Source organism: Rhinichthys klamathensis, unplaced genomic scaffold, assembly GCF_029890125.1.
Source record: "Rhinichthys klamathensis goyatoka isolate OS25496 unplaced genomic scaffold, OSU_Roscu_1.1 h1tg000657l_1, whole genome shotgun sequence".
In the NCBI taxonomy this organism is placed as follows: domain Eukaryota; kingdom Metazoa; phylum Chordata; class Actinopteri; order Cypriniformes; family Leuciscidae; genus Rhinichthys; species Rhinichthys klamathensis.
The window spans coordinates 758,477-770,180 of record NW_026607100.1 but is presented as its reverse complement, the minus strand read 5'-3'; the positions used below and the strand labels follow the sequence as shown (position 1 = coordinate 770,180).

The following is an 11,704-nucleotide window of genomic DNA, read 5'->3' as shown; positions in this document are numbered from 1 at the left end:
CATTTATTAAAACATAAAAACATTAGGGTTAGGAGGAGTGTTTTAAAGTACGACGCCTGGAAATTGAAAATGGCTGACTTCCTGTTGGGTTTAGGGGATTGCCGCAAGAGGTTTTTTTATAGGTACTGGGATGTCACGTGTGTCGAATGTATGCAACAAGTAGCAGGACGGGCGCTTCGGTGAAAGTTTTTGTTTGTTGATGAAAGTATTTGTTTGTTGAGATGGTTGTTGTAGGAGGTTTTCTGGCAATGTTTTATGCATGTTTTGCTTTATATTTTATGAATAGGGATATTTTTTACTCTGGGGAGAAAATCTAGCCTGGGAAAAGCTTCTTGCCAGGGACGTGAGATGTGAGTAAGCAGTGAATAAGGCTGAACTTATAGTCTCTGACTAAGATCCTTCCTTATAACATCCTTCCTTTTAACAGTGTAACATTGAACATTTATCGTAACAAAATACATTTACAAGAGAGCTTTGTAATGCTACACTTGTCTAATCTCCTTTAGGCATATTACATCATTAGAATTCCTCATCACTTTTTTTAAGATCACTTTTGTGCCTGTTAAATCTAGGAATGTAAAAGATCATGCTGGAAAACGCTACCTCACTGGAGGTGGACAGATCTCCACACTACTGTTAGTGACCCGTATTCCATACCAGCCTTTCCAGAACTGTATATCGTTCCCACCGTGAGTGAAGCGGATAAACCGAACACCAGGGCCATAATCTTTAAAGACGTGGGTCATCTGAAATAAAGCAGAACAAATACAGGGACAACGACTCTTGACTAAGTTTGACTTTAGAAGAAGAATTCCACTGCATGTGTTATTCGACTCACTTGACACCACGGCTCACCATTCCCATAATGAAAGCGAACTCTCTCAGGCTGAAAGGTACTGATGGGGTTTTTCCCCTGATCGAGCAGCTCTACACAGATCTGATACTCACTCCCACAGTCAGCGCGTGGGGTATACCTGCAGATAAGACATCACATCAATGTGCTTTCATGTTAGAACTGATTTAACACTGCTACTGTGTTCTTAAAGTGATAGTAAAACACATAAAAATGAAAGTTGTGTCATCATTTACTCTCCCTGAAGTCTTTCCAAACCTCTATGAGTTTCTTTCTTCTGCGGAACTTCTGCCCTTTTTTTTTCTTCATAAAATTACAGTGTACGCATATTCTTACAATAAAAGTACAAAAAACTAATCTGCCAATAAGAAAACAAAAATTTAAATATGAATGTCAAATGACTGGGTTCTCATGCAGCCAAGCACAACTCCACCATAAGGCACATTTGAAGCAGATACAGGCCATTCACTAAAATGAATCAATTAAAATAGGGCTGAACGATTAATCAAAATAAAAACAAAATTACGAATTGGCAATTATCAAATCACAAATTGTACAGGTTTATTTAAATAAATGTATCTGTCTCAGAGTGAAGAAGATTTATGCGTATGCGTATGATACAGTGTTTTATCGTCGGTTAAAAGTAGGCCTAAATGCTGCTACACACAAACTTCACCTCTGAGTTTGGGTTGCTAATAATTTGGGAATTTGAGATAGACTACAGAGCGTTTGTTGCCAACAAAGGAGAAGCCAATAAAAATAGATGATTTAACACTTGAAAATAAAGAAATTAAGACGCAAATATTAGTATTGTAATTTTACAGTTGTACTGTACAACAAAGCAATTATTATATACTTTACAGTACTTATATAGCCAACACAAACGAGGATTATTAATAGAACACAGCTGACATGGATTAACTAATAATAACTGTAACCAAGGATGAGTGGCGCGAATCTGAACAAAGACACATGACAAATGACAACAAACTGAATAGTCCATGAAAGCAAAACTAAACTGAACAGAATGGTGACAGGTGGCCAAGTGAGGTCTTTTTGGTCGTTTCTGCCTGGATTTCTAAGCAGCAACAATATGAGATCCTAAATGTTTATATACATATATACAACATAATCACAATTTTGGCCAAATTGTGCAGCCCTACAAACAAGCAGAGCAAACCTGGGCAATTTAAAATGAGATTTAAAATTTCAATCACAATTTTTGTACGAAAAATCGCAATTTGATTTTTTCCCAAATTGTTCAGCCCAACATCAGAATAAAATCAAAATTTTCAGCTCTTTAAAAAAAATTGCAAAAAAAAAAAAATATGCTGATGTTCGTTCTATGATTAATTCTTTAACATACAGCTATTCGAGTATTTTCCAGCTATTCTATAACATACAGCTATTCGAGGAATTTGCTGAAAATTACTGTATTTTCCATAATCGAATCATACTGCACAGATAAACAAAATATCGCAATAAAACGTTTTCCGCCCAATATCATGCAGCCCTATAAAGTTTTGAAAACACCACCTAAGATGCTGTAAAATGGAGTTTCAGTGAATGCTCACCAGTCTGTTATTTTGATATGAGGTTGCAGAAGATCCATGAAAGCATCACTGAAGCCTTTTTCCTTCAAATCAATGAGCTGTCGCTTCAAACATAACCTGAGGACAAAGTTTATGGGTGATTCATAGATTATTGATTTAGTTTCTTATTTTAACATTTCTTGAAGAATCTAAAATATCAAACATACCAGCCCGTTCTCATCCCAAGGCGTCATACATATGTGACGCTTTTGACATTTCGTCGAAATCCGACGCACATGGCATCCTTTAGCGTCAATATGGCCTCGTTTACACTGTCAGTGAAATGTGTGACCCAATTCCAATTTTTTACTCGTATGCGACACAGATCGGATGTGTTATGACAGTGTAAACAGAAAAAAAAACGCATGCATTCGGATATTTCGAGATCGGTTTAATACGGAGCCCCTAAAGGGACGTGGTGGTGGAAATTTTTTTAGGATGGGAGTTTTTTTTTTCAATCTTTTGCGTTCCCTCGCAAAACTTTTGCGTTCCCCCGAGAAACTTTGCGTTCCCTCGCAAAACTTTTGCGTTCCCTCGCAAAGATATTTGCGTTCCCACGCAAAATGTTTGCGTTCCCTCGCAAAGTTATTTGCGTTCCCACGCAAAAGTTTTGCGTTCCCTCGCAAAGATATTTGCGTTCCCACGCAAAACCTGTTGGCAGCTCGGACAGACACTTCCTGTTTAATGTCCCGCTGGCAGTGTTTCAGAGCTCCGTACGTTAATGGAGCGTTTCATAGTGTTTGAACTTGGACTCTAATATAAAGAAATGCGGTCAGTGCTTAACTCAATGAATGTGTTCAGTGAAGTTGGCAATATATTCACATGCTATTCGAACTTCCCGGATCAATATTCTTGAGCTAAACGTTGTTAAAACACAAACGACACCTATTTACAATCACAGTAACCTAGACAACGAGATACAACCCAATTCTCCTCAAAACGAGCTTTATAATATATAAATGGATCTCTATGAGCACGCAGGCGGCTGAGTCCGAAGGGACCATCTGGAAAGTGCAATATAACCCCAAAAACGACTACAGCATCAACTCATAGTCAAAAATATAAAAATAGTCATTAACTTCAATGTTACAAACCACCCAATTCAGTTTACACATCAATGGTAAACTCACTGGTCATACTGCACTGCTTCTGCACATTTTATATTATATAAAAAAAAATATTTAATAACTTCACTGTAACACAACAAATTAAGTTCACACATCAGTGCTCTAATGTTGGTTATACAACACTTAGTTTGGGAAGTAATTGCACATAAAAAAATAAGTAGGCCTATTCTTTACACAAATTATATTGGTAGGCTACTGTACGCAGCTAACATAATAGTCACAACCATAGCTTTTGCATTATATTTGCTTACTGAATTTGATGGCATTACACTAGCCTATAACAGTGTGAAGTTACTGAATATTTTTTCTAAAAAGGGTAAAGTTATTGGAACTGAATTTGGTGACAGTAGCCTACATTGTATCACAGTGAAGCTATTGAATATGTTAAATCATATAAAATGTGCAGAAGGGTTTTGGGATTTGCACTTTGCAGACGGTCCCTTATTCGGACTTGTCTCGCCGGTTAAAGACATTTATATTATAAAGCTCGTTTTGAGGAGAATTGGGTTGTATCTCGTTGTCTAGGTTACTGTGATTGTAAATAGGTGTCGTTTGTGTTTTAACAACGTTTAGCTCAAGAATATTGATCCGGGAAGTTCGAATAGCATGTGAATATATTGCCAACTTCACTGAACACCTTGAGTTAAGCACTGACCGCATTTCTTTATATTAGAGTCCAAGTTCAAACACTATGAAACGCTCCATTAACGTACGGAGCTCTGAAACACTGCCAGCGGGACATTAAACAGGAAGTGTCTGTCCGAGCTGCCGACAAGTTTTGCGTGGGAACGCAAATATCTTTGCGAGGGAACGCAAAACTTTTGCGTGGGAACGCAAATAACTTTGCGAGGGAACGCAAACATTTTGCGTGGGAACGCAAATATCTTTGCGAGGGAACGCAAAAGTTTTGCGAGGGAACGCAAAGTTTCTCGGGGGAACGCAAAAGTTTTGCGAGGGAACGCAAAAGATAAAAAAAAAAAAAAAAAAACTCCCATCCTAAAAAAAATTCCACCACCATGTCCCTTTAGGGGCTCCGTAGTTTCAGGCCTCGTTCATATGTGGAAATAAATCGGATATAAATCAGATATGTGCCAATGCGACTGTCATGTAAACAGGCAGATCGGATTTTCTGAGGCATTAGGCTACGTCTCCACGGTTTAATGACGAGAGAAACCCAGACGCGCATCTGCAAAGGGACGGATGGCCCGACGAAACATTGTGTCGTCATAGGAGAGGAATGTGGACACACGTTGACACAACATATCAAAGGTTGGCTTGCTCATCCTAAAATTTCAGACCCACTGCGCCTCGTTAAAGCCCGCCACGATCTCATGAAAGTGCGTATATTGCACAATTTTGTTTTTCCACTTGCCATTTACCCCAAAAATAGTTTTTCGTGCATGATACGCACTTTATGGCGTTCAATACGCACGTTTACAGTGCGTATCATACGCAAGCAAAAACTATTTTTGGCATAGCCTATAAATGGCACGAGAAATAAAATTCGTGCTATAGCCTTTCACTTTCATGAGATTGTATGTTCCCACCAGTCCTGAGATCTCGCTGCGCGTTCGTCCATCTGTGCAAGAAGACCCCTTTAAACATGCGCGATGTTTCAGTCAAGTGTAAACACATGACTCTGAGATGGGTCACAATTTAAAGAAAGTGTAAACGGACGGTCCAAAAAATCGGATATAGGCAAAAAATCAGAATTGGGCATCAAGACCTGCAGTGTAAACGAGGCCTAGGCGTCATAACCGTAACCCGACCCCAGACCTAAACCTACCCATAACAGTGCGTGCTATATTGATGCTAAAGGATGCCATGTGCGTAAGATTTCGACGAAATGTCATATGGCGTCACCTATATGACGCCAAATGATGAGAATGTGTTGAACATAGGCTACCTGTAAGATGTTACAAAACATTTGGTGACCGTGTCATCTGGATGTGGTGTCCTATTATGGCAAGCCGTTTTAGCTTAAATTGTACCCAGCCTTACTTGTTGTAATTTCATTTTTACTAGTAAAAATTTAATTAGAGAACTTTACAATTCAATTCGTACTAGTAGCAATTACAATTAGAGAGCTCTCTAATTCAATTCTTACTAGTAACAATTGCGATTAGAGAGCTCTCTAATTCGATTCTTACTAGTAAGAATGTAATTGCAGAGCTCTTTAATTGAATTAAAGAGCTCTGCAATTGCATTCTTACTAGTAAGAATTAAATTAGAGAGCTCTCTAAATCAGTTTTTACTAGTAAGAATTACATTAGGAGAGCTCTTTAATGCAATTATTACTAGTAAAAACTGATTTAGAGAGCTCTCTAATTCAGTTCTTACTAGTAAGAATGCAATTGCAGAGCTCTTTAATTCAATTAGAGAGCTCTACAATTCAATTCTTACTAGTAGCAATTACAATTAGAGAGCTCTCTAATTCAATTCTTACTAGTGAAAATACAATTAGAGAGCTCTCTAATTCAGCTATTACTAGTAACAATTACAATTGCAGAGCTCTCTAATTCAATTCTTACTAGTAACAATTCCAATTAGAGAGCTCTACAAATGAATTTTTACTAGTCATATGTCTCCATTGACTTCCATTCATTTTTAATTACAGAGCTCTTTAATTGAATTGTTACTAGTAAGAATTACAATTAGAGAGCTCTACAATTGAATTGTTACTAGTAAGAATTACCATTAGAGAGCTCTCTAATTCAATTGTTACTAGTAACAATTCCATTAGAGAGCTCTCTAATCCAATTATGACTAGTAACAATTACAATTAGAGAGCTCTCTAATTCAATTCTTACCAGTAACAATTTAATTGTAGAGCTCTCTAATTGAATTGTTACTAGTAACAATTACAGTTAAAGAGCTCTGTAATTGAATTATAGAGCTCTCTAATTGCATTCTTACTAGTAACAATTCAATTAGAGAGCTCTCTAATTCAATTCTTACTAGTAACAACTCAATTGCAGAGCTCTTTAATTCAATTAGAGAGCTCTCTATTTCAATTGTTACTAGTAAGAATGCAATTGTAGAGCTCTCTAATTGAATTATTACTAGTAAGAATTCCAATTAGAGAGCTCTCTAATCCAATTATTACTAGTAACAATTATAATTAGAGAGCTCTCTAATTCAGTTGTTACTAGTAAGAATGCAATTGCAGAGCTCTCTAATTCAATTACAGAGCTCTCCAATTATACATATCTTTAATTCGTTTTTTTACTAGTAAAAATTCAATTAGAGAGCTCTGTAATTGCATTCTTACTAGTAAGAATTGAATTAGAGAGCTCTCTAATTGTAATTGTTACTAGTAATAATTGGATTAGAGAGCTCTCTAATTGTAATTCTTACTAGTAATAATTGAATTAGAGAGCTCTGCAATTGCATTCTTACTAGTAAGAATTGAATTAGAGAGCTCTCTAATTGTAATTGTTACTAGTAAGAATTGAATTAGAGAGCTCTCTAATTGTAATTGTTACTAGTAAGAATTGGATTAGAGAGCTCTCTAATTGTAATTCTTACTAGTAATAATTGAATTAGAGAGCTCTCTAATTGTAATTCTTACTAGTAACAATTCAATTATAGAGCTCTCTAATTAAAAATGAATGGAAGTCAATGGAGACATATGACTAGTAAAAATTCATTTGTAGAGCTCTCTAATTGCAATTGTTACTAGTAAGAATTGAATTAGAGAGCTCTGTAATTGTAATTCTTACTAGTAAGAATTGAATTAGAGAGCTCTCTAATAATAATTGTTACTAGTAAGAATTGAATTAGAGAGCTCTCTAATTGTAATTCTTACTAGTAAGAATTGAATTAGAGAGCTCTCTAATTGTAATTGTTACTAGTAATAATTGAATTAGAGAGCTCTCTAATTGTAATTGTTACTAGTAATAATCGAATTAGAGAGCTCTCTAATTGTAATTGTTACTAGTAATAATTGAATTGTAGAGCTCTCTAATTGAATTATTACTAGTAAAAATGTAATTACGACGAGTAAGGCTGGGTACAATTAAAGCTAAAACGGCTTGCCATAGTCCTATTGTTTTCTGGCACCCAGCCGTCACCCCCATTCTGTACAATGTCCCATCCTTCAAGTGCGTCTAAAAGCATCACCAGAAAAGAGACATTAACTGAAGCAAAAATTATTTATTTAAATAGTGACTCTTAATGTAGGTTAATTATGTGAATCACCTTCAGCTCTGGGATTTTTCAGCAAGTTGGACCTACAGGTGGAAACAGAAGTTACATTTCATATTCTGACAAAAATACAGTAATCCAACTGAAACACAAACTCTCATTATCACCTGACATTCCCATTTATTTTAACTTTTAATATTTTGTTTCATGATAAATATATCCTCGATCTGTTTTGTGCATAAAAAAGAAATCAACAAATTGAACAGATATGTTTTTCAGTAAAGTCTGAAGAGGTGAGCTCTTTTTACAAGGTGCACTTTCCACTTTATAATGGTTATAAATATACTCTATATATCTAAATACGTGTAACAGAGGCTAGTATAGTCGCTGTGCGAGTAAACTTCAGTCACTCACTGTATAAATGTAGGGCCCGTTTACACAACGCTATTTTCAACTGAAAACTTTGAATGCGTTCTGGTCGTTCATTTACACGACAACAGCGGTTTGGTGGCCTGAGAATGCAAACTTTGAAACGGGTTACAAAGTTGAAGTTTTTTTTAAAACGATACCGTCTAAACAGAACATTATCATCAACTATAAGTTATTTTTAGTTATCGTTCATATAGTTATATTCATCTGTACAGTGGCGTAGGTTTGATTTTGAAATTGGTGGGGACGGGGACATCAATATATAAATATATTTTAAGTTTTGATCGATTATTGCTAGGGATATATCAGTGTCACTGGATATTGGTAGGGACACGTCCCTAGCGTCCCTACTAAATTCTACGCCCCTGCATCTGTATAATAGTTGCACACAAACATGCAGTAACGTAGCTACCCTTGTGTGAACACTGTTCTTCTCTTTACAGCTGGTTTCGTTTCTGGATTGTATCTGGATATTTAGACTACACACAAAACTACACACAAAATGTTAGACTAAAACACGCAAAAACACATTCTCTCTGTAACTCAAGCACACTTAAACAGATGATGTGTTTTTAACTCTGAATCTTTATTTTTGTCTTTATACAGATTAAAGCCAAGACAAGCATTGATTGATTATAACATAAACCTTGTAAATCACATAAGCTGTTAATATTTCATTTTATATCAGGCAGTAGCAGATAGTAGAGTGAACCTTATAAAGGACACAATACAATAATTTCATTAAAGACTGGATTTACAGCATCAAGTCATGTTACCTTCATTTATAAAGCGCTTTAACAGTAGCCTATGGATTGTTTCAAAGCAGCTTTAAGGTGATAATAGAAATTACTGTAACAGATTGTTAACATCTGTGTTTAACAGCGATACCGTAACGACCGTGATCATCTGATCATCACATGTGATCTTATCAGGAGTCAATCAGCCAATCAGGTCACAGCAGGATTTTCTACATCAATCATTTAGAAACAGGTTTGTGATCAAATTAATCACACATGTACTTATCTTAAATCGGTTTATCAGTTTACAATATAAATATTAAAGCGACCTTATTACTTTTTTATAGATGTGTATAAGATGCATGTAGATTTCTAACTTCTGGTTGTTAATGGAAAACTTTAATTAATGGACCTTAGAAATAGGATTTATAACTGTGTGTCCATTGTGTCTGTTGTTTAATCTGAGACAGAAACACTGAGGAACCAGAAAAAGCATAAATAAAGAACTTGTGGGTGTCACGGAACACACACAGGAGGCAGAAAATCCAAGAGCAGTAGTTTTTAATTAAAGGGCAATCCAAACTCGTAGTCATCCAGGCAGGGGTCAAAATCCAATAAGGCAATCCAAAAAACATGACAAAAACAGGCAGCAAACAGGAACAGAAGTGTGCGGACATTAAACAAGGACTCCGTAACAAACACTAACACAGACAGGGAATATATACACACAGAACTAACAAAGTGATGGGAAACAGCTGAGTGCAATAATCAGATAAGTGACAGAACAGAATGCTAGGAATTGTAGTCTAATGTGAATGACACCGTGAGAACGAGGACCTCTAGTGATAACCCAGGGAAACACAACCAGACACTGTGACAGTGGGAGAGTAAATAAAGAGAAGATGCAGACATGTGTTTGGCTTCTTCAAAAAACAAGGAACAAGACCGTATTTCACTATTGCATTGCACTATGAACGGAGTAAAGTTAAGTCTCTGTTAAACTGCCTTCTTGTCTTTAATAGTTACCTGTAAAATTACAGAATTCATTAACGTATTGTTAAGGTAGATATAGACTAAAAACGTAATATTATCCTATTAATCCTATTCATTTTCTGATTCCTCAGCTTCTGGGGATGTCCCCACCATTCTCAAAACCAAACCTTGCTCTTCCATGTGTGTGTGTGTAAATGCAGTTCGTAGTTCCTCTTCTCATTGCAAACTCTCCTTAAAGGACAAGTTCGGTATTTTACACTTAAAGCCCTCACGTCTTTGTAAACTAAAGTTTAATGCGTTTTAGGAAGGATTGTTCCTGTGCACCTATGCTACCATTGTGGAGGTGGGGGGGGGGGGGTGCAACCAGAAACCGAAGATTCTAGGGACAGCAGCATGTGTCCAAATTTTAATCTTAACTGTTCTGTAGGAGGCAGCGTAAGTCTCCCATGTGTTCTATGTTTATGGTCTCATTTCATAATATTCACAGCACTCGTATTGTAGGTGGTGGGCGTGTCCACTGGAGTTTGGGCGGAAGTGATAGTGTCTATATGTTTGCTTCACTGGATCACCTGGGTTTTATGGCTTTGACAGAGAGAGGGGGTGAGCCTGGGAGCGAACACTTTCTGTTGACCGCACCCGCATCCGCATCCGCACTCGCATTCGCGCACTTCCACGGAATTCTTATGACTTGGTAACTGCAGTGCCTGTTGTACTTTTATGTGTCGAAGTGGAATAAAGGATTGAAATGAGATCGTCGAGTGGAACTGAGTTGCTGCGCGTCACAGTGTTTTCCATCTCTCAGTGTTTAGCCCCTCGCGGCTGCAAGTTTTTGTTTTGCGTTGTCTATAGCCGCTACATTTAGCCAACAGAAACGTTTTTAAACCAGAGTGTTGTTCTACGGAAACGAGCCGTTCACACGGATTTCGCGGATCACAACGGAACGCTTTGGATATCAGAGGAAACACGTAAATGTTTGGAGCACCGCTGTATTGGACGCGGTTCATTCATTAACGTTACCACTCGGAGGATAAAGACCCGGCCACAATCAACGCAGCAACTGAAGCGGTATGTAGTAATTTGACAATTTGTGCTGTGTAAGTTGTTTGTTTGAACACAGTGTGAATAGGTTACTGCCGCTTGTCCATAGGGGACGTATTGTTGCTTGCCGGTGTAGTTTATTGTTGGTCTTTGGACGTGGTTTATGATGCAGCGGTGGATTGATTGATGAAAGGATTGATTGATTGAACGGCGTGGATTCTTGGATGATTTGTGGTACATAGGGAAATGGCAACAAGTGGATCAAAATTGAATTTAAATGTCAATGGTTCAGAGATGGATGAACAAAGGAGAGAAATCAAACTCACTTCCAAGGCCTTGGTGAATAAAATTGAAACACTGCAAAAGGAACGTAGAAAAAATGTTCATAAAATTAAAGGTCTAATACAGACAATAAAGGATCTCATGCAAAAGGATGACAATGCCCCACAAGTGCGATCTCATCTTGAGAAAATGAGTCAAATGGTGGATGAAACTACTGCGTTACATGAGTCTGTGATTCCCATACTTCCTGAAGAGGAGCAGGAAAAGCAAAATGAATGGTTTGTGAATGTACTAAAATGCCACAATGGATTTATGGAGGATGTAAAAGGATGGCTTTCTGAACTGGGGAGACCAACAAGCAGTACTAATGTTCACGTTGTCACAAGTGATGCTCCCATATGTGTATCACAAAAGGAATCACAGCACAAGTTGGTTGAACCTCATGATGATAATGAGCCCAATGTTTCAAATCACTCTGGGCAAAATGTTCAAGCTTCCGTCACACAA

General features: G+C 37.1%; 1 protein-coding gene across 1 annotated transcript; it reads right to left on the bottom strand.

Annotated features, from left to right (window-relative positions):
• Positions 1-599: 599 nt before the first annotated feature.
• On the bottom strand, positions 600-10,537 carry LOC130076515 (F-box only protein 44-like). Its single transcript, XM_056241626.1, has 7 exons — positions 10,509-10,537; positions 7,773-7,804; positions 7,625-7,681; positions 5,479-5,536; positions 2,428-2,523; positions 839-974; positions 600-746 (listed from the first exon to the last, which is right to left on the bottom strand). Exons 1-7 carry the CDS (start codon positions 10,535-10,537, stop codon positions 600-602), a joined length of 555 nt encoding a protein of 184 aa, XP_056097601.1.
• Positions 10,538-11,704: the final 1,167 nt, after the last annotated feature.